Source organism: Nipponia nippon, unplaced genomic scaffold (genome assembly GCF_047370975.1).
Source record: "Nipponia nippon isolate SJK-2023a ecotype South Korea unplaced genomic scaffold, ASM4737097v1 scaffold_6, whole genome shotgun sequence".
Taxonomy (NCBI): domain Eukaryota; kingdom Metazoa; phylum Chordata; class Aves; order Pelecaniformes; family Threskiornithidae; genus Nipponia; species Nipponia nippon.
Window position 1 is genome coordinate 31,777,287 of NW_028262380.1, and position 24,145 is coordinate 31,801,431.

At 39.5% G+C, this 24,145-nt stretch overlaps 1 protein-coding gene across 2 annotated transcripts in view; it reads right to left on the reverse strand.

Moving 5' to 3' along the window:
- Nucleotides 1–24,145, reverse strand: part of DLC1 (DLC1 Rho GTPase activating protein) — a 234,092-nt gene that overhangs the window by 101,162 nt on the left and 108,785 nt on the right. The window contains exon 1 of one of the 2 annotated variants that reach the window (XM_087736638.1): nt 1,853–2,141. The exons of the other annotated variant lie outside the window; for it this stretch is intronic. Within the exon in view, the coding sequence (XP_087592764.1) occupies nt 1,853–1,967 (115 nt within the window). The 5' untranslated portion in view covers nt 1,968–2,141. Of the gene's footprint in view, nt 1–1,852; nt 2,142–24,145 lie in introns of those variants that run through there. 2 annotated transcript variants of the gene reach the window in all.

The window sequence follows — 24,145 nt, forward strand, 5'->3', positions numbered from 1 at the left end:
TTTTCATATATAGGTCACATACAGAAGGTATAAATTACATGGCATTATATGCTTTCCTATGTGAACTGATGAGAGGAAAACAATTTTATAGAAGTAGTTGGTAGTAGTTGTCTTATGTGGACACAGGCCAGGAGTACTTGGAGTCTGTGGATGCAAATGCCATTCTGAACTTAACTATAAATTAAAAGGTTACTTCAAACCATTCACATAAACATCTGTAGCAGGTGGAATGGAAACAAATGCCAGGGTAAACAAGTGTCCAGCTGACCAGGCAACATGCAGATTAAACAAAGACTGACTTGGCCCCACCAGCTTCCCTTTTATAGATTTTTTTAATGTCCATGCCTTTTAACTCAGAATTTCTTTCCTCTCAGTACTTCTTCCAGTGGAGTTTCAGCAGTGTCCCAAACATCACAACCTGCGTTGTGACTGCTGCTCTATGCCCTGCAGTCTTTAAGCTACCAAAGAAGTCCAGTTTTCTAACACACCTTTGAGAGATGAAATGGACTATCTGCCCAGTTCAATTTGCTGTGGAAGAGTGGTTAATGTCTAGCACTTTCACAACACTGCCATGTCCAGCACTTTCACAACACTGCCATGTTTGTGAATAACTGCTGAGCACTAAAGTAAATGTCCCCATCTCCTGTGACCATGAGGCTTTACTGTAAAACAGTGGTAAAGCTGAGGTCCTCTGCCCAGGAAACTCACTGTCCTTTGCCATTTATGGGAACAGGCACAGAATTTATCCAGCCACTAACCCCATGGGCAGAACAAGGTTTTTATGCATTGCTCTAATTTAAAGCAGGTTTCTGCCACTGTGTTTCTTTATAGGCCATCGTCACTCACTGCCTGATTACCTGATGTAATCAGTTTTGGAATCTGTGTGCCATCACAAATGTCTGTTAGACACTTAGCTGCTCTTATTTCTCCAAAAACATAAATGCAGGAGAATGATGTAAAAGTTCAGTTTACATTAGTGAGCCATAGGGTCTGCCTCTTGGTCATCTCATCCTTGATGTTATCATTATTCACATTTCTCCTCCTTCCCTCCCTCCCTCCCGGGATAAACCACCCCCACTGTAAGTATACAAACAAACCAAATTGATCCCTCTGGCATGTCACACCCATTGTGCTTCTCTGCTGCCTTTTCTGAAACCTCTAAATGCCACAATAATAAAAGTAACAACTCCAGCAGGGTGAATGAAAAGCATTCAGTGTAACAGACAGACAATAACAGAAGAGGAAAATAAAGTGAGTTAAATTATCTTCTCCTCCAGCCCTCTATTATGGTTTGCCTTGGGTTTTTGAGTCTTTGCAAGTCAAAATAAAAATGTGAACTGTAACCATATAGTTGGTTGATAATTTATATCTCAGAAGCCTAGCTCTGGCATACCTGACACTCACTTGGAGCTCACAGCACTGAAATCCTTGCCAGAGGAAATACCAGTAATCGCTCAGTGCACAGCCCAGATATTCCAACTGGCACACTCCTTGGCTGCAAAACACTCCGTAACACAACTCACTGAAGCACATCACAGCAATAAAGCACAGGGTCTGACCTAACAGCAAAATAAAATGCTTCAGCACACTTCAGTCTGAGGAGTTTGCACTGTAATATCAGACCAAAATTCACTGCTCCTTTTCTTTTAACTGATGTTTATCTCATCTAGTTAGAGAAGCACATACAGTCCCACTGTAGGCATAGCACCGAAGTAACATGACACAGAAACAAAAAGCTGGAGAAATACTTAGAGGCGACATTGATACATTATGCAAATGATATCACTAATTACCATTATTGATTAAGGTCCCTCACGAATCTTAAGATATGCTTATGTAATGTCCCTCTCACCTGCCAGTCGTCTGTCTCTGGTGTTTTTCCAGATAACATCCAAGGCTCTAGCAGTGGAGTCCCTGATATGATCACTAAATGATCTTCTTAGAGGGGCTTTCACTGGGTGATGCATAATGCAGATCGATCACACATCCAGAGTCAAACGGCTGTAGCTTGGCCCCAGGAAAAAGTGCATTCTTTGACCGGGGATCTGTCTGAATTTCTCTTCGCCAGGCAGGCAGGTTGTTACTTTATATAATTTGTCGTCAGCCTTGTGGAGCTTTTCCTTGAAGAGTCAGGCATTGCAGTTCTCACTGCGGATGCAGGAAAGCTCAGACTGCAGCCAGCCTACTGGAAAGCTGCCAAAATCTTACATCTGGAACAGTTTACAAATGAGCTAACGATACAGTCATTTAGATTTGGGGCTTTATTTGTGGATATCTATAGGATTCTAGCTTCCTGTTTAATCAAATAACTTACCGGGCACATACTTGCATGCTCATTTATTACAATAATATTTCCCTGCTTAACTGATATTTCAGGTAATCTTTCATGTTTTGACATTAAAAAGGTAAGAAATAGAAAAGAGATAAAGTAATTTTAAGTATTTGCAGTTCAGGTATTTTATTTAGTTACCATATTTTTCTTGCATATCACCCAATCTGTGGCAAAGAATAGGGCCTGATTCTGAGATCCCTGTATGAAGTACTTTATGCCAATGCAGTAATGAAGGGATGGAAATACAAAAAAACAGGGGAAAAAGGGAGAGAAGAAAAAAGGACAGGGAACTAGGCCTCCATATCTTTGCTGAATGGAAAGATAAGGTCCCATATGTAAAAAGTTTATGCATTTAACTGAGATTAATAGTCACAGTAAATGAAGCCATTTGACCTTGCTTATTTTGACCTTTTTAAATTGATTACTGTGTCCTGTGGCTTCCCTGAGGGAGGCAGAAAGGAATAAAGGGGTAGCTGAGACTCTCTTTCCCTTCCTAATATTATGTATAGTAATGTGTGAAGAGGTGAGAGATCCCAGCCTAAAAACCTAATCCCCTTTGTTATCAGGTAAGCAAGAACCGTTGAATAAAGTTGTCTTCATGTTAACTCAAGGTGGAGTCCTTCATTTTTACAGCAACTACAGCCATTAAAGTCAGATACCATTATTTTCTTGAGAAGTATTATGTTATCATTAAAATTGATTGATTAACTTCTAACAAGGTTGGCACACAGATCAAATTACAGAATTGCAAGTTTCAGCCTGTGGATTTCCACTCCCTTTGAATTCTGTTGTAAGAACAAAACAGTTTTTCTTTTCATTCTTTACTAGATAATTTATTTCACACATTCTTATTTGTTGTAACTTTTTTCTGGTGCTTTCTCAGTTCCCCTCATTTCTCTAGTCCTCGTTTCCTCTAAGACAAATCACATTCTCATTACGACAATGAAAATAAATTTATGGGATTTGCAATAGTGTAACTGAGGGAAGAACTGGCTCACCATCTCTTTAATGCAGATCAGAATTTCCCATCTAGGCCTTTGTCTTTATAGAACACTAATGTCCTGTGTAGATCTTTGAACAAAACCAAAAGCAACAAGGGAACTCCAGAGTTTGCAATTGCTTTCCTCATTACGCACCTCCTGCTTTTTGAGGCTGGATGGAGAAAGAAGCAGCCAACTCTCCTGAGAAATTCAATATGATTACACACTCTTGAAATGCATTTTTTTAATCATTATTATTCTGGCAAAGCTTCCTTGTAGAGCAAGTGACAATGCTTACATAATGTGTTGGTTTTGGCTGGGATAGAGTTAATTTTCTTCATAGCAGCGGGTATAGGGCTATGTTTTGGATTTGTGCTGGAAACCGTGTTGATAATACAGGGATGTTTTCCTTATTGCTGAGCAGTGCTTACACAGAGTCAAGGCCTTTTCTGCTCCTCACACCACCCCACCAGCGAGTAGGCTGGGGGTGCACAAGAAGTTGGGAGAGGACACAGCTGGGACAGCTGACCCCAACTGACCAATGGGACATTCCATACCACATGACATCACACTCAGCATATAAAGCTGGGGAAAGACGAAGGAAGGAGGGAACGTTTGGAGTGATGGTGTTTGTCTTCCCAAGTAACCGTTACACATGATGGAGCCCTGCTTTCCTGGAGGTGGCTGAACACCTGCCTGCTGATGGGAAGTAGTGAATGAATTCCTTGTTTTGCTTTGCTTATGTGTGCGGCTTTTGCTTTACCTGTTAAACTGTCTTTATCTCAAACCACAAGTTTTCTCATTTCTACCCTTCTGATTCTCTCCCCCATCCCACTGCAGGGGGAGTGAGCAAGCAGCTGTGTGATGCTTAGTTGCTGGCTGGGGTTAAACCATGACACATAGGCAAATGCTAACATGATGATCACAGTGTAATCTAGCTGTCTACTTAGAAAACACATACACCCTGTTCAGGTGATATCTGCCATTGTTTCTATTAGTGACCAGCTCAGAAGAGCACAGGCTCATTTTTAAATGAGGATGCAGTAAGTAATATCTAAATCTGGAGCTGAATGTGTATACCTCCATATTTCAGCTGAGTACCACTGTCAGAGGAGAACAGAAGGCAACGAGGGAGGAGGCAGCCTCAGCAGATTTTTAACTACCAGTGGTTATGTCTACGTTACCAACACTGTGGCCCAGAAAGAATGGATTTATACAGCAAAATAAATGGTACCAAGGTTCTGACACATCTTGAGGTAGGGTTACTTTGAACTAGGTCCACCAGGGTCTCATGAACTGAATGAATCCTCACCAGGGGTTGGAGATCACCAGTGCACTACCAGGGTGCATCTTCTGGCTTAGTTTCATCTGAAAGCCATTCAGTTCACATGCTCTAAGACTGCTTGTAAATATGAAAAAAAGGGTGGTGTTGGGAGATCCTTTTCAAAAGCATATACCTGGTCCAAGCTAAAATGTCAATAAAAACGCACCCACCATTATTCATTTTAGCAGCTAAACTAACTTTTTAAAATTTATAAATAAAAAGAGCAATGTATATATTGCTGATCAGAGTTTAATTCTTTGAGAGTTATTGTGCGTTCTGTTACACATGTAGACATGTCACAGCTCAAAATATTTAAAACGGTCAGTGCAACAGTTCAATGAAATGGGCTGGAAAATGTCAGAATGACCCGGCAAAGGAGGAGGAAAGATAAACTGTAACAAATCAGAGGAAGATGACTAAGGCAATCTGCTTGTCTGATGTTACAACACGTATAAATGGATAATCTAAGCAAGGTTGTGTAAAGGATTTAATTAAATATCAGAAAATTCTTAATGGACCATGGACACAAAAACAATTAGGTATAGACAGGCTAGAATTACGGATAGGAAATAAAAGGACATTAATTTTAGAAAAGTGTAGGCAGAGAGATCTAGCGGGAAAGACAGTTAAAAACGAATATATACAAAGAAAGAAATCTGAGATGCATGACATTCACTGTGGTCATAAAATGAGCTAAGAATTTGCCATGCAATATGAAGGTATAAAATGATTTTTAAATCATGTTAAAAGGAGACATCAGAGCAGAGCTGTGTTTCAGTCTCTATTCTTGCACTATTTAAATAACACCCCTTGTGGAACAATGTACTCAGTTTTGGTCTGGATGTCTCAATACCCAAAAGATGCTGAAAAGGCATCCACAAGAAACAATTTGCTGGGATACCAGCAGCGGCTCTTAGTTCTGTGCTGGGAAACACCTATGCATTCTGGGGAAAGGTGCTGAGCTGCCACGGCCTCAGTGCCATTACCTGATGCTCCTGTTGAGAGCCCTACACTGCATCTCAGGCAAGCCCCTCCCACATTCCCAGACACGGCTCTGTGTTTGGAGAAATGTTACTGCCCAAATGATACCGGCCCATGTAGAGATATTTTCCCTCTCAACTCAGACATATTCCCTCTCCCCTTGCAGTTATAGCTGTTTGTGGGGAGGCATCTGCCTGCACACACCTGCAGTTACCTCCAGATTGTCTGTAGGGAAAAGCTTTCTCCACATTACTCTGGTAAACTCATGCTCACAGTCTGAACTGGGAGAGGATGCCACTGGTGCCAAGTACACGCGTACAGACCTCAGCCGGTGAATCTCTGATGTTGGTCAACATGAACATATTAGATTAATTTATGGGGAAAACTGTTAAACCAAACACTTAAACTGGAGCACTGGGAATGACACTAAAGGAAAAAGGTTTTAATGGAGAGATTTACGAACTGGCAAAGAAAATGTTTTCAAAGAAAATGGCAAAAAGTTTTGCTGATCTATTTGAAAATGTACTGGAAAATCTCCTGAAAACAAATATCTTCCTTTAGGTGAAAAATGGCCTATGCACCCTTCTGGATGTTACATCTACAGTTCAGTTAGCTGTATACAAGTACTACAGCAAAATGCATGCAAAAATAAGCAAAGTTCTAACTCCCCAACCAGCATCTAGGTAAAATTTTTGATGCGGCTCTATCTCTTGGCTTCACTGTGTCTGGAAACTTAAGAAAGACGACCAGCAGGCACAGGTTTTGTATTTGAATAGTACTCGTGGTGATGACAGTCACAGTACAGCCAATATTCCAGCTATCTTCCAGAATTATTTTATTTTATTCAGTATTTTGTGTTCAATGGCTGAGATGAAAAAAGCCCGAAGAAATAGTTACAGTCAAAAGATAAACTGGATGGGTCAACAAAGATGTGTGCTGGACTAAAAATAATATGACGGGAATCTGAAGGAGAGGGGTCTGTTGCTGACAAGAGAGGAATGCAGCAGCCAGTGTTCGGGGAGAAAGGTGACAGTACACCCTCAGGAAAGAGGCGGCCGTGCACACGTGCGGCGCAGCATGCATGTTCAGGGAAGAGTCTTTGTGGAATTCCAGAAGCAAATATTTATAGGGGCCAGATCTCTACCTGCCCGCCCAGCTGCCTTGGAGCCGGGCTGAGCCCTGCTCTCCCAGCACTCTCGCCAGCCAAGATCAGCCCTGGCACCGCTGCTCCCAGGATGGCATCTTTCCTGTTAACCAGGCCTAGCCTGCCTCCAGACTGCAGCCACCGACTTCTCCCACTTCTCTTTTCAGAAATATTTTTAGAAATGTCTTGTTAATATAAGCAAAGCCGTGCCTCTCCAATCTTCCGCTCGAAGCTGGATCTCCTTACTTGTAAAGTGCCGCTCATCGTTCTTAAACACATTGTTTGTAAACCAGCCGAGGGCAGAAGGCAGAGGCTAATTCCTTATAACCTTACCACTCCTCAGCATTTCAAGCTGAAGGATCTAAGCTTGCCAAACATATCTGTTTTCTGTCCTTTAGTGGTTCTGTCCATACTTCAGTCTGCAAAGATAACAAAGATCCCTTTTCCTCTTTAAGGCAAAGAGCAGACAGAATGCGTCAGGTACTAGGATGGACAGGAATGGTGATCTCATTTTTAGTTCTGGCAACATCCAGCTCCTAGGAAGCAAACAATTATGCAAGCCTCACTCTCTTCAGAGTTGCTCAAAATGCATCAACTTCCCTTCTGAGTGTTTACAAATGTGCAAATTCTTATGTTTATCTCTGGTTCATCTATGTGATTCTGGCCCCTTGAGTCTGGAAGGATGTATGCATCCAAAATATGCACAGCCAGTCAGAGACACATAATTTTTAAAATGTGCTGCCAGTTTGAGCTTTGCTGTGACTTCCGTACAGGCTATGACAAATGGTATGGCAAATTCAGACCATCTTCGCTGGGTAGTCTATGCAGCTTGCCTGATCTGATGCATGCAACCATCTTTCCCCTTGCTACAGAAACTGAAAGGTAATGCCATAACTCTCCGAAAGTATCACAAAACAAAAGAGTGATTCAGAATCAAAATTTTAGGCCTAATAAAAAACGCCTGCTGGGCACATAGCATGTGTGCTCGTTTCATCTCTCAGCAGATGTCTCCAAATGCTATCTAGGAGACCAGACTGGGAAAGAAGCCCTTTGAATTTTGACTTTGACATGTGTTGCTTTCCAAAAGAAAATCTGGTACTGCAACATCTGCAGTATCTGAGAGATCTGATACATATCAGATCTTTAGAAAAGCAGCAGCCACCAATCAGAGCAGACTGTAAAGATTTAGAGAAATTCCTACAGAAAGGCATGCAAATAAAATGACACAGAAGAGTTGACACAGAAAAGTTTCAATAGAAGCTTGACAAATCTCAACAAAATTCTCAGTCGGACAAAGCCACATCTTTATTCAATTTGATCTGGTTTTTTAAAAAAAACCTCTGTTCGTCAATCAGATAAGGTAAAAATATCCAGAAATTTCGTTTAGCACATAGGTGTCTGGGCAGTTTGTCTGTCCCATGGACTACTTTCCAATGCTCAGCTTTCTCCCTTCCTCTTTAGGGAGCAGCCCTGGGAGCAGGCTGCAGGTGGAAGAACTTGACCTTACAGTGGCAGCCAGACTCTGTCATCATCATTTCTTCCCTCCTGTCATGGGAGGAAGGGGGATGGGTGTGTAACACTGTTGTATTTCCAAAGAGACACTTTAATGAACAAATCCTTCCATGACAAGTTCTGCTTTTTTGTTCCAAATTGAGAATAAAAATTTCAGAAGGACATTATTTTTCTTGTTTGTTGCACTAGGAGTGAAAATCAGCACGCTATGGAAGCCCAGACCTCCAGACTTGGAAGGCAGGCAGGGTAGGGGTTATAGTGAGGAAGACTATTCTCTCTTCCTGTGTTTCAGCCTCCTACTTACATGGTACTGAGGGAGAATATTAGGATTCTTTCTTGTGTCAAGTGTCACTGTGAGGTATAGATAAAAGGAAGTAAAAACGAAGATTAGTCATTGAAGCAAGAAAGTGTAGAACAGGTTGGGAGTCTTCCCAGCCCATAGACTGGATTTGTCTGCTGATTTGTGCCTGATGCCCTCTCCTCTTCAGCCTCTCCCTTTCTTTTTCTCATTTCCAAACTCCTTTACAAGTTATTCCTTGCTCTTCTACCTTCTAAAGACTGCTCCATCATGCTTTGTACAGTTTTCTCCCCATCCCTCTACCGACAGCTATGTCCTTCTCCATCATCTGGCCCCTGGTTCCTATGGCTGGCTGCTATCCTGTTTTGCTCCCTTGACTCCTTCCTGCTGGGGTGGGCAAGGGCTTGTGAGCATTTTGTGCCAGTGGGAGCATTGCTGCACTGGACAAAACAGACTGGAGCTGCTCTGCATCCTGATCTCTGCAGCAGCTGCACATAAGATAATAACAAAAGTTTGGGTGGTGGTTGCTACAAAGGTGCTGATGATGGGAGTGCACAATTCAACCCTATGTTATTGTATGTGCCACCATATTTTGCTCTGAAAAAAGTGCCCTGTGACACATGTCAACACCCTGTAGTTAACCTTTGAACAACCTACGAGCTAAATGGATGCAGTCTGGAGAAGAGATAGGAAACCATGTAACAGATAGAGAAAGTTCCCTGAGCTTCCTCCGTGGATGGGAAGAGTGCGCTGCCTGCTGTCCCTGCACTTCTTCCCCGTGGTAGCAGAGGTGTGGGGAAGCCCCAGGGACAATCCTCCCCGCTCCAGGTGACAACCATTGCCTCTCTGCACACTGCTTTTGTAAGCTGTGCAGGCTTTATACGCTCATGTGGTGACCCAGACCTGTATTTTTGAACAACAGTGTTTAAGTAGTCAGAAAGAAAATGCACAAAATCCACCTTCCCTAGCAGCAGTCCGTGATGCAGACCACAACAACTGTTGTTGCTTTCATGGACTTTTTAACGCCTAAACATTGAAGACTTATTTTGGTGAAACACTGAGAAGATCTTGTCAAAATATCTACCTTAATAGCCTTTTGTAGTGTGATAAATACATGCTGATGGGTTTATGTAAACCGAGTAGAGTAGTCTTCTATTATACATTTATGAGTTTCAGATTAAACATGATCCCAAATAAACACTAACAATATTTAGTAAACTTCATGGTGTGATTATGGCCCTACTTTGCAAGTAGCCCCATAGCTTAATTGGAGTTCTGTGCACTTCAAAGTGTAAGCTTATCTGGCTGTTTCTGAACTGCTGTCTCACTATCACTGTGTGTTCCAAAAATAATAAATAAACCAACACAGGAAAGCAGAAAACATTTCTAATCACAGCCACAAATACAAAATAATAAGAAGTAACTGAATAACGTGAAAGAAGATATACTTCCAGTTTCAGTTGTACATATTTCCATATTAACCTGTATTTTAATGTAACTGGTTATAAACTATCCTTACATTATCAGAAAACCCAGTCTTGCCCTTGCTGCTAACTGTTTTCTGAAATACTGCATATTTAATGAGAAAAAATGGGACACTTAGTGAACACTGGTGCCATAGTTTAAAATTCAAAGGAGAAATGAACTGTTAAAGCTTCATTCTGTTTAGTCATACATGAGATACCTGCCTAGAGAAGTTTATGGAAGTATTAATCTATAGGGGTGTCCAAACACTTCCAAATACCTAACTTGAGCTGTGGAACTTTCTCAGTTATATCTCTTTCATACAGAATAGTTGATGACAATAGGCTGTGAACTAGGATTAGTTTTCAGCATTAGCCATCTGTTATGCTTTACCACAGCAAAATAGTATTAAACAGCATTGTTTCTTCTTCCTTCACAGTGACTTGACATGCAAATGGCCCATACTGAGATATCTTTTTGTCATCTGAGTAATACATTACAGCTTGAGTGGTCCCATCAGTGAGATTGGGGCATGACGAATAAAATTTCATAGAATAAGATACATGGTCTAAGGTACTTGTTTCTTTTCAGTGGAAATGCAAATGTGGCTCTAAGTGAAATTGCAATAATAGAAAATTGCAGATCCCACCAAAAAAAAAAGAACCCAAACAGCCCAACATTTCCCAAACAACCAACCCCCTATTGTTACTCCCTATTCAGACTCTGTCTCTATAATCTTCTTTCATAATTAGCAAATTTCCTTCCTTGTCTTCTGTTTTTCTCTCTCCCCCACTCTCTCTTTCCCTCTTTCTTGTTCATGTCTACCCTGTCGTACTAAGATGGTGAGTTCCTTGGGCTAAAGGTCTTCCTCATTAGACATCCCTCGCACAAAATGGCACAATATAAATAAGATGTTAAAGCAACAGTCTTTGAGCTTGTCTGCAATGGTCAACATGAACATTGATTGTGAATAAAACTAATTTTTGTGTAAAACATGAGTTTAAAATAATCTAGCGGTGGCTGGCTGGTGTTTGTGTACATAGCAGTGAGCAGAATGGGAGTGTGAGGAGTGTTATGTGAGTTGGACTCATCTAAGTCAGGGGCTGAGCGAGAAGATAATTTAGAGTACAGACTGAGATCATTCTGAACAGAGAGATCAAAGAGCACCAAGAAATTTTAAACCAAAGAAAAAGTCCCAGTGCTTGCAGGATAAGATGGAAAAAGCTCATTCCTGAGAAGATTTAGTGAGGTTTAGGGGGCTTGTGTAAGTTGTCTTCATTAGTACTGCCCTGTGTAATTTGTGTTTTATTAAGTGATGTAAAGAGTCTGAGCTGTCCTCCTCCCTTCTCATCCCAGCTGCTGCCATTGAGGCACTGTGAAACACAATCTCTGCAGAGGTTTGTTTGTCATGGTGAAGACAAGCAGGATGTAACCCTCCCTGAACTGCTGGTTTGTGGCTTCACCAGCAGAGAAAACAGGAGAAAAACTGGAGTTTTCATAGGAAGCAATGACATAGGAAGCAGGATCCAAACTGAATCTAAACTTTTGGATAGGTATTACAACAGACTGTCAGTAGATTTCAAGATTTCACTAATTAGAGCACTGCTGGACAGTTTGTGAATGGTAACTTCTTCTTGCTCCATTTTTGTGCAAATATTTATTTGCATAGTTAGGTTGGGTACTTATTTTTAACACTGCCTAACTTCCTCAGACTCCTGGTTTCAGTTTCTGGTATCTGCGATACTTTAACTCTTTGTCCTGGAGTTGTTCTTTGAGGTGCTTTATTTCTGTGTTCATTTTAAATCCAGCTATTTGATGAAAATGAATGAAAGGGTATGATATTTTCCTGATGTTGAAAAATTCTAGCAAGTTTTCCTTAAATACTTGGTTATGATTTGGTACAGGAATTTGCCCTTTTGTAGACATATTCATTTTTTCATTTTTCTGAAAGTCCATTTGTTGTAGCCATTGACAAGCCTCTGAGAAACTATTTCACAGCAGTTCAGCAGCACTGGATGTTAGTGGCCAACAGCTGAGAAGATATTTTCTCACCTGGGGTATGTGCAGCCTGGGAAGTCTTTGCAAACACAGCTCTGGGCTGCTGCCAGCCCTGCAGCAGGCTGCATGAACAAGAGAACCCATCTCACCTGGGCTTTTACTGACCCCACTGCTTCATCTCACAAAACGGTGGAAGATGGTCAGTCCCTCATCAAATGGAATAAGGAATGAGACAGTTGTGCTGGGGTAGGGAGGGAGATTTGTATACACAGCTTTGTGAAGCAGAGGCAGGAATAGGCACAGAGATGCAAGGGGAGGAGAGAGCAAGTGTATCTGTCATCTACAGTAGTTTTAATTGCATGCCTCCATTTGGCAACTAAAGTCCAGCTATTACATAGCTAGTGAGAACTTTCCTTATGTCCTGCTCTGATGGAATGGAATAAATGTTGGCATGGAATAAACATATTTTTAAACAACTGTCTACTTTGCACTGAACAATTGGCTACAATTATATTACTTTTCTTTTTTTAATAAAAAAGAAAAACCTATGATACTCCATTAAGTGTTGCATGCTATTTTGTAGGATGTCTTTCTTCTGGGATTCATTATTTCAACTGAAGTCTTGCAGTAACTGCTGATTACAAATTCTAATGCCTAATCTTTCAGAGATAAGGAATCTAATGTTTCACTTCACCTTTTGTATGCTTAATGTATCACAGACGCAAGTTAAAGCTCTATGGGGAGTGTCAAACATAATTATCCTGAAGATTAAAGCAGTCATCATATCAAGTGAAAGATACATTCTGTTATCCATAATAAAGCCTTTGTGAATAATGAATGTACACAGCATAACTTAAACACTTACAAAGGAAATCTAAAACTCCAGCTGAAGTTATTATTAGATGTTAATGTTTCGTATTTACTCCGTGAAGTTAGCAACACTATTAAATGAGGTTTTAATGAGACACTCTGGTTTGCTATTCTAGGAATTGGATTTCTTCATATCTTTACTTAATTTACTTCACAGCTAACCAGCCAAAATTGCTTCTGCATGCACTTTTCTGTTCCTGCTAGTGTCTGATTTTAGACACAGCATATCTGCCCTCTGGAGCATCACTAGTGTGTGGAAAATCTTCACTTAGAGTCACGTTACTACACTGGTATTGAGGGCTGGCTGGGGAAGAACCGTGAGCTTGGACTAGCTGGGTTTGGGGCCAGGAGGCTGATAGGGTACAGCAGTATTTAGCCTAACTTTTAGGTCCTGAGACTAGCTACCAGCTCACAAGTTCCCCTAATTTATTTTACAAGGACATTTCATTATTATATGTTCAGCCAACTTTGTACTTCACAGGCTCAAGAGAAAGGTGAAAATGAGAAATTTGTGTTTGTAGGGCTGACCCCCGACCTGTGTTTTGTTATGGCTCTATAGCTGATCTAATATTGTTTTACAGTCAAGTCAAGTTATTATTTTGAAAGGTAAGAGATATGGTGGCATTCCCACATTAACCGAAGATGTACCTGCTCATTGCAGGGGTGTTGGACTAGATGACCTTTAAAGGTCCATTCCAACCCAAACTATTCTATGATTCTATGAACTGGTTCTGAAATGCAGATTATTTGCTCTGGTCTTCTTCAGTCTAAAAATACTGTAGTCATTTCTTGTTAAAAGATATCTAGATGATGAGGTGAGCTCATAGGAAAGCTTAAAATTCTGTTTATGAGCAATGCACATTATTTTCAAAGAACTTAAAGTTTTCAGAGCCATCATTACACTACTGAATCATACAGTTCTTAAAGAAATAGGAAATATGAGTCTTGCACTCAGCTTCAATGAAAAATATTAATGTCTCTGGACTGATCAAAAATAGGCCTTGGAAAAACTAAATATCTAAAATAGCAGCAGCAACACATACATGGAAAAACTACTTACAAATTTTTATGTACACTAGAAGCAAGGTAAGTACAAATGTTTCACTAAGTTCTTTATAACAGGAGGAGTGAGGGAAAGAAAGAGCTGGTGAAATAATGGAGAAATTATTTCATATTTATGAGTAATTGATGTAGAATTTTCTAGAAAAAATATGGTAATTAGAAGAAAGGAATAAAACACTCCTCAAAACAGCTGAGGAAGCAAACAAACAAGACAACAAAGCTCACATCTGAGATTGGTAGGTTAAAGTAATATTTTTAAGGTATATTTATTACAAATAAAGTATTTCAGTAATGGTGAAAAGGTATACATCTCAAATGTTTAACTGGGAAGAGAAGCGTGATAAAAATGTATGTAATTTCTTCTTTATTATTCCTGATGTTTTAATTGTAATATTACCTATTTTGCTCACCTGTATAATAGAAAAAACAACTATTGTTTACATTCTCAGTATTTCTATAAAGAGCAACCAGATATACTCTATTTGGCACAAATGAATCCCTTCTTGAATGCAGCATGTAGTTTTAGCCTCTCCAGTACCACGAAGATGTCAACAAGTTTTGAAGGAATTCAGATAACAGCAACATAAATGATTAAGAGGCTGGAGAGTTTGATTTACGAGGAAAGATTAAAACATGTTCTGCTTAGCCAGAAGACAGCTAATAACGCAAGAGGAGAGTAACGATAACAGCCTACAAGTATTTAAAACGTGAGCACATCAAGAAAAGAGTGGAAGTGTTTAAGGTGGTACAAGGTTTCAAAACACTGACCTGACATTGAAGAGAGCGTTGTGTTTGTGCATGTTTTTCCTCCAAACTAGAACTAATTAATCTGTGGAGCTTATGTAAGGACAAAATGAAATACGTGAGTACAGAATAAAGGAAACTTGGAGACCTCATAAATAAAGGATTGGAATATAGTGGTTCTGCCATGCTAAAGACCACTACTGCGGTAGTTTCTGGAATTTTCTGGAAAATTTTTCTGGAAAAGAGTAGGCCTCACATCTATTCTACACAAATTAATCAACAACTTTACCAAATTGTTATATTTGCACAACTTCTACTTAACATCTGCTTCCTCCTAGTCCCCTGATCCCTAGGAACTGAGAACTGATAGAAAGGAGCTGCGGCAGCCCTAGTTTTGTTGCCTTTTTCATATGACTGATACGATATTTGTGGCATAACAGTGGCCCTGATTTACCTCACTCGTCTCTCCCAGGCTCGATCCAGAGCAGAATCTCTACAAAGTTCATGTCATGAACACTGAAGTCTTTAGTTCAATTCTCACCTTGATTTAAAAACTGGACAAAGAAATAGAATATCACAAGACATGGGGACTTAAGACCATAAACAACAAAGATACCGACAGATGAAAGATGCACAATCAAACATCATCATTGGACTTTTACCTCATCATTTTATATTGACAGACAAGGATACAATTTCCCTTTCTTCCTATGTGCCATATATGGGTAGAATTCCAGTGAATTGCCCATGAAGACAGGGAACCAGACATCCTCTGTAAATGTTTTGGCAAACTAATTCACCTCTAAGGCCATGCATCACTCTGGATATACCTTATTTGCTCTTAAATAAGGGCAGTGTACAGTCAAAAACACAGATGAAAACAGAGAACATTATTTTAGGAACATTATCTTTTAAAGCCTAAATGATTCATGTATGAATCTGCACATTATTTAAGCAATACTTAGTGAAGAAGTGCAGAACATTCACACGTGCATCTGTCTATATACACACTCATATGTCGGTCCATCCCAAGAACCTAATCTCACTTATCAGTCATTATTTGAACAAACAGCAGACACAGCTAGATAGGGAATCTGTTGTACTAAGTTTTAGTACTTGCATACTCAGTGTGTTTACAGGCTAAACACAGGTATCATTTCTTGTTGTACACAACAAACCAAAGAAAGAAAAAGTAACAGCAGAGACACATTGGATGCTTTTTCATGGACTAGGTCAGCTCAACCCTGTTAGCTTATATTGGCAGCTTTCTGAAGGCACTAGTACAGAATGAGTGTGTCTTTAGGTGACATCTGAAGGAAAAGCAGGAGATTTTTTCATGTCAGTGATGCTCTTTAATACTTTATGCATAAGGAACTAAATGAAAGAGAAACATTAAAGTTCCTTAGAAGGGGATATGAAAGAATGGCATTTTTACAAGGATGCTGGTAAGTTTTTTTCAATCCAAACATACTACCTTTTAGTCAAGTACTAGAAAAGATTACATATGTGGGCCAAAATAAAATACTTCTTTAAGTTCAACGAAAACTTCCACCGTAAGTTATAAGAGAAAATGTTGTACTCTTGTATGACAAGCAAGTATACTCTTCTACTGTTGTACTCTTCCTAGAAGACTGAGTCTAGACCGCTTGTTTGAAATTTGGAGTTGATAGTGGAATGAGCAGCTATCAGTGTACTGATAACAAGTTTGAGCTTGGCTAACTGGTCATAAAGTCAGAAATAAAACAGAAATATATTTCAAAAGGTCAAAACTTAAACCTATACTGTATATGAAAATGCATAAGAAAAAACAAAGAGGCAATTAAAACACAGGTTTTAATGTAAGTCCTTCAATATTAAACGTGCTTTGAAAGGCTCTGTCCCTACAAAGTCATGACAGCTCTGAGTTTCAATTAATAGGATTAGATTCAGCTACCTAATTAACCTCATTTCAACCTGAATAGCCTAGTTATTTGGTGTTGAAAACCTCCTCCCATACGTAAGAACTGTAAGATTTCAGCATCTGGACAATCAAATTACTAAACAATAAATTCTGGCAGCTAGGATTAGGAATTATGTAGAATTTTAAATAAACTTTCAAAAAAGCTCTCAGATATGTTCTTGACAGGTATTGAAAATCAATTTAGGTCAAAGATACGTTAGTTAGATCCTGGGTTTTGGGCTTGCAAGATTAAAGATCTTTTACTAGTCTTCATCTAGGGAATTCATGCCTTTTTTAAAGCTTACCATGTCTCGGAGGTGAGATGACTATAGAAAAAGTGTTTTCACTCTAATTTCAAATTAAGATCTTTATATGCATCTTATGCATCTATGCACATACCCTTGCTACAAAGTTTTCAGTAAAGTACTACTGATCAGCAACCAAAACATGGTCTATATATAGTTCTCATATCTACCTATGAAATATTAAACATATATCTCACCAGACCCTTCTGTATATTTTGATCCTCAGTAGTTATATTTCTTTCTCTCTAAGAGGCAATATAAAGTAAATGTAAATATAACCCAAATGAAATATTTTCTATTTTACCAAGGAAGTCTGGGTTGTCGCCAGTTTTCTGAATATTGTCATTTCTTAAAGTCCTTCCACAAATGCCCTGCTCACTTGTCATATACAATTTCGTGCTTGTTGCAAAACTTCATATTCTGGAGAAGGTTAGATGTTTCTGCATCATTTTATGGAAAAAGGGACGTTTTCTCCTTGTGACTTTCACATTGTTGTGCATGGTGTGTAAAGACAAGAATGAATGTGTGGAACAGAGAAGAGGTCATGTAAACTTTTGCAATTACTATATTTAGTTTCTCAATGACAATCACCCCATGAAAGGACCTCTCTTAGAAAAATAATGGGAGACCAGCTGCTAACTCCTAACATCTACCAAGCAAGGAAGCTCAAAAAAGGCTGGATAAGCTTCAGGCTGAAGCTTGAAACAAATAACTGAGCTTTGTATGGATTTCAGTAAAAAGGCTGCTCTCGGAGAAGTGCGTGTAGGAGGGCAGCTGGAATCACATATGTTCACGAAATCCATTGCGTTAGCAGCAAGCACATGCTGACCTTAGGTCCATTCTGCTCCTCCTTGCCTGAGAACCAACGTGCTGGATTCCTGTTGTGCAAAAAATGCTGACTTGTTCTGAAACGGTGTCTAGTGTTACTGTAAACACACACTGCTTTTACAGTTCCCAGCAGAGTGCTCTCTGCGCGGAGGTTACATGATCTTTATACTCCTGGCAGGAAATAAAAGATGTTAATGGTGGGGACCTCTGTTAGGAACAGTAGCCCTTAGAAAGGAAGAACTAAAGCATGGTTATATATCAACAGTCTACGTAAAGACATGGTTTGCATTGTGAATGTGTGACATAATTTTGGAAATGCTAAAGGATCCACAGAAAATTCAGTCCAGCAGGAACAAATTAGGGGACTAATGCAATGGACACTGTACAGGTGGGAGAGTCCCAAAAGGCAGCAGAGCTGAGGCAAGTCACGTGTCTTGTACCAGGGGAGTCCAGATGAGGATGGCTATGTAGCTCATATATGTACTTCATGACCACACCAGCACAGCAAACACAAGGGTAGAAGAGGAGATGTTTAGTCTGCAAACAGACAATCTGTAACAGTCTCAAATCTCTGAAGGGAGTCCATAGTTGCTGTTAAATACCAGAGACTCTTGTAGTAGCTTTTGAACGTCTATGTGGCTGATTCAAGTCCTAATTCTAGGTCAGCTAGAATTGCATCTTCTTAGTATTTAAGTACATTTTCTGTGCCAAATTCTCTATGCCTGTCTGCATCTAGTGCAGCCTCTTTAAGGCATTTATTTCCTAAGACACTAGCAGCAGAAAGCCGCTACAGGAAATATCTCATTTCTTTCTTCACAGTTTTTTTGTCTGTGCCCCTTATTGCACCAAACTGTTCTCTCATTTGGTACTGGGGCAACTGTTTGCACAGCTTGCTGAAAGCCAGCTCACTAAAGCAATGTAGATTAAAAAATGGATAGACTTAATGTGAATCATTTCAGTGATCCAGTTTACAGCAAATGCTTGAATTCCTGAACTTAGAAGGCAGTGAAATACAGTTGGGAAAGCAACACTGTGACTCACCTTCAACACAAAGCTCTCTTTCAAGCAATTACAGCTTTCAATCTGTCTGTGCAAAGGTGAATCACAAGCTGGCCCACAGAATACATGAAGGAGGATATATATTTTGCAAGCATAGCAGATTCATGCATAATGAAAACCAGGAATTATTGCCTGAACTGTAAGCCAGGCTATAAATCACATTTAAAAATTGACGGCATGCGTTTGAACAGAAATCCACATCGAGATCCACAGCTAAACAATTACTACAACTTTTAGGGATTCACATCCCTCTCTTAACATTTCAGGTAGGTAGATTTCATACAGGTGGCTGAGCATACTACAGATGACCAAGAGATGCCAAGAGATGAAAAATGAAGTATAGACACAGTAAGAACGTGGTGAAAGTATTCAGCTCCCATTGAAGGTCTGCTTTTTTCTGCAATTGGATAGCTTTTCCTTATGAAATATGAGATAATTAATCATGGTCACCTGCTTACATGTTGAATGAACACTTTAAAAGAACAATGAAAAAAATGCTTTAAAAGCATACAGGAAAGGAAGACAAGGGATAAAATCATACTGAGCGAAGACATACACTTTACAAGAAAGAGTATACTGTATTGGCTGGTATACACACGGCTTGTGAGTCCTTGTAGGTGCTACTGAATAAGGAAGTTTCATTCCAGTCTCGGGTTCAGACTCTAACTTTGGTTTTTGGTCAGCTCTTGTGGTGTAGATAGTTTGTGACAAATAGCACTGGGGGAAACAGATTTCTTTCCTATTCGTGAGAAAAAGGCTTAAAGGAATGGAAACTTATCAAAGAGGAACTGTGAAGGAAATGAATTGTTGAATAGGTGTCAAGAAAGCTTTAGCAGAAGATGGTAGAGATGAACTTGGTTTGACAGTTTATCATAGACTGAGTCATCGCTTTCTGTTGATTGTGCTAGTGAATAGGAAAACGCTCTGGGAAATGAGCTAGAAAGACTCCCCCATTTGAGTGACATAACATGACCTACAGTAAGACTCTAAGCTATTCAAGATGAACAGACTTAAGCCAGAAGTATATACCACAAAAGTAAGGAAACCGATGCAAGAAAAGAGAGTGCTGGCTTTGTTATTTTTGTGTTTTCTGTGTACCCAAGCAAAAAAGAACATTATTAAAAAAATATCCCACATACTACGCAAAACTGGTTGACCTACTTAAAAACTTTAGATGCCTTAGAAGAATTAAAATGTCGCTTAGAATGAAGTCATGAGGTCTTGTCCAGAGGTATGGCAAGCTAGCTGGGGTCAGATCTGGACCTGGGGGCCTGAAGCTCTACAGGTCTACTTTGGGAAAGCCTCGTAAACACACTCAGGAGATGTTTGGGGTAGGGCAGTGAAGGCAGAAGGACTTGGAGGGAAGCACAGAGTTGGAGGGCACGGTGGAGTGGAATACAGCTCAACTCATAAATGGTGTTGAAATTGAGAATGGATTCCCTATTTTTAATGGAACTCATATGGGTATTAAATCCAGAAAGTTCCATAATGTTCAGTAAAATTAGAAGGGTGCATAGGAAACTTAACTGAGTCTCATAAAAATGAATCAGTGACCTATAACGTTTGGCATATGTCTTCATGAGTTTATGTTGCTCTCAACACGAAGCACTGCAGTGTAAGCTACAGAGTAGTGTGTGTCCTCTCAGGGTTAGACGTGAAGTGATTTACTGACTTCAGTCTTCAAGTTAGGCAGCTTTCTTTCAAAAGATCCAGAGTAGGCAACGAAGGAAAGAAAAAAATTTGTATTGTGCCTTCAAAATCAGTTAACAATAATTAAGAATTACAGAGATGATTATAGTTTAGTCATAATGATATATCTATTTTATAACATCACTGGAGAGCAGAATTATGGTGCTCTGGTTTTCATACCTTAATCTATTTGATGCTCTTTAAGAATAACCCTTAATTTAAGTTTGGGCAGCTTGCAAATTTTGGTTTGGTGATAACTGCTCCTCTGAAATGTGTTTGATCCCTCAGTTACAGATATGTAGGGTCAGTTGACGCATGTTCTTCACTTTAATGTAGGGATTTTTTTTGTGTCTGTGAATATGAATTAGCCTTTTCTTGCTTAAGCAACTTCATCTTTTAATTGATGACACATCAAGGCCATTAACACTTAATGAATTAAATTACAGTGCACCTAAATTCCTACGATTTACTGTTTGCTCCAATAATTTAAAAGATTCAGTAGTAAACACCAATATTTAACAAATCAGGTTGTTTAGCATTATCACCAGAATATCTCTTGCTACAGGCTGTGCAATTCCTTAAAATGTTGAAACCCAAAATGCTTTAAAAATTGTAAGGGAAGAGTATGGGAAGAAAGAGGATATCCTAATTCTATGATAAAAGTGTACTCCAAAATTTCTGCTATTTACAGCATAAACCAGAGCTGCTCAGAGTATAGCACACTTCTATTTCTTAAGGACTGTTTTATTAATGGATAAGTGTCTAATTGCTGCAGGCTCAGGAAAGTATTATGCCTTTGAGTTCACTTGACTGAATCAATGAAATCTGCTGCTCCTTATCAGCGAGATCTGCTGTTCAAAGCTCCATTAGGAATAAAAGCAAATCCTCACTCCTGCTGTGTGAGGACATTGGTAAGGCCATGCTTGCTCACTGATGATACGGTTGGGATGTTAAACAGGGCTGGTTTTCTCCCAAATTAATGTGGAGCCCTGCCCTGAGCTTCTTTATTCTCTGTCACACAGATGTGAGGTTTTGTCTGGTTTCATCAATTTGTAGTTAGGTTGCTGACAGAGCGAGCACTCATGCAGATAATAATTTGGTATTCAGGCTATAATTATGGCTACAGTGACTTCCACTTACCCCTACTAATAACTCAGCATGCTATCCAAAATACGATTGGTACTGATACATGAGCAGCAACTGCTAAGTGTGTCTTGGCAGAACTCTGCCCATTCCAAAGGCTTGTCCCAGAGAAGGGGGAGTTTTGGGACAGCAACTTCTGGTACAAAGAGCTGCTTTCCAGGGAGCACAAGCTGGGGCAGTCGGCATTGCCTGCCAGAGCACTGTCTGCCACACCTCTTCTCTACAGTTATGCCAGGGATTACCTGGCCCCGAAATTTAAGGAAGCATAAAGGCAGCTGAAGTCATTTGCGTCCCACTCTCCAGGTATGCAGAACGGAGCAGCAGGACAGCTAATTTTCTGGCTCACTGTTTTTTCCTTTTTCCCCTCCTGAACCAATTACTGTTGGATGATAGCTAAAAAATTAAAAGGCAAAAGTGCAGAATCACTGGGCCCATTTGTCTGTAACCAAAAGAATTAATTTCCAGAATCTCCTTTTCAGTAAATGTTCAAAAATAAAACCTTGAAAATATTTTGTCAGAAGGAGCGAAAGCAGAGAGAACAGTTAGGTGAAAGCAGTGGTTCAATCCTTATGCTAGAATCTCACTGGGGTATATTTTCCACACATTACAAGAGGTATTGCCCTTCCCAAACCTTATCTGGGAAGCAAGAGGCTAAAGGTGTTTTCACTGAGAAAGTGATTTGCTCATAAATTCATATTTGAATCCTCTAAGCAAGGACTAAACCTGGAGAAGTTAGTGATAGAAAAAAAGGATGCCAAAATGAATTTGTCTGATTGGTATTTGTGATCAAGACCTCACAATAAAAGTAAGGGTGAATCTCCTACCACTGCTGGTTTCAAACAGTCCCTGGTCCATGCTCTCTCTCAAGGTGTTCATAGGCCTTGGCTAGAAAAGTGCCAGATGGCATGGGCCAAAACTACAGCAGGAAGCATGATAATAAGTAAACAAGAGAGATAACTGCATGTCAGTACTTGAGCCCATGTCCTGTCTAGATTACTTGTACAGATCCTGCTGTGTGACTGAGTTCTTGAATGAGATGCCCCTTCTGTCCTTGGTGACTGACTGCTGGATGTGTGCACGCCAAGTTTGATCGTCATTTAGCCTATACTTCCCTCTGAAAGTGCAAATGAAACAAACCTATGTGACTCAGTCCAGAGCTCTTTTGAGAGTGGAAATTACTAGTTCTGGGAAGTACTTTGTGGTACTTTGTTTTTGTCATCGTTGGATTTCTAAATCCATCTGGATTTCTAAATGAAGAGGGAGAGAGCACTTGGAAGCAATTGTATAGCACTATATAGGAAACAACTATAAGAGAATACAGGAGCCAACTCTCTTCTGGTTGTCTATATTGTATTGGTTTAGCCAATACAATTCAGATTTTAGGCCGTGCTGCTACTACATGGTAGATGGCAGACAGGAAATTTTGATGCTGGAGTGTGTCTCACCTAGTAGTGGTGTGCTTGCTGCTGCTTGCTAAACACAGCTGGAAGTCTGCAATAACAACACATTTACTTGTCTGTTACCTTTGACAATTACAATTCTCCATCTCACTTCAGTCTATTAAAATGATTGTCCATACTGCAGAATAATACAAAGACACTTATTACTGTGTCTTTTTATGTTCCTTTATTTTTAAGGGTTTATTTTGCTTTGTTAAAGGAAAACAGGTAAGGAAGCTTAAATAACAGATCTCCGGAAATGAAATGATCACTACATCTTTAGTCGAACTGGAATGCACTTAAGAAAATAGGAGAGAGGTTTAAGTTAGAGTCATGGGAACTGGTGAACAAAGCACCAAAAAGCATGAAACCCCAACACAGATGTAGCAAAGATTTTCCAGATGTGGAATTCTTTCTATGGATCAGTAGAGTTAGCTTAACTTACTTAAGCTATAATGATTATTCTGGGGGAAAAAAAAAAAGTATGGCTCATTTCTTATCTCTCAGTCTTTTAATATAACTAAATGCAATTTACTTTGCTGAAGATTTTAATCTAGATTTGCTTTATGAAAAGATGTCTGTTTCTTATTCCTCTTAGTTTGTCTAATGCGGCATACATTGCCTCTGTGGAAATGCCTTTGAAATGTTCTGCAAAAGTTAATATATGTAGCAACTTCTTAGGTTGGAACCTTTTTTGGTTAGTTTTTCGATGTCCAGTTCCTCATTAAAAAGAAAATCATGCCAGGTTCTGATTACAACTGTAACATATACATATATATATATATATACACACACACACACCTTCACAGTTTTTAGTATGGTCTTTAGTTATGTTTGTGTTTTTATATTCTTATGAGATATGCTCATACTTTTTTTCTTTGCTCTTTATTCAGCTGAAGAATTGCCTTGACTTACTGTATTCTGATCATTGATTGATTTCTGCAAATTTTAAGATCCCTCTAATTATTGCTAGAAAGTTTCCAAACATGTAGAGGACTACTGCTGTTTCTGTGTAGGTTATGTAGTATTCTTAA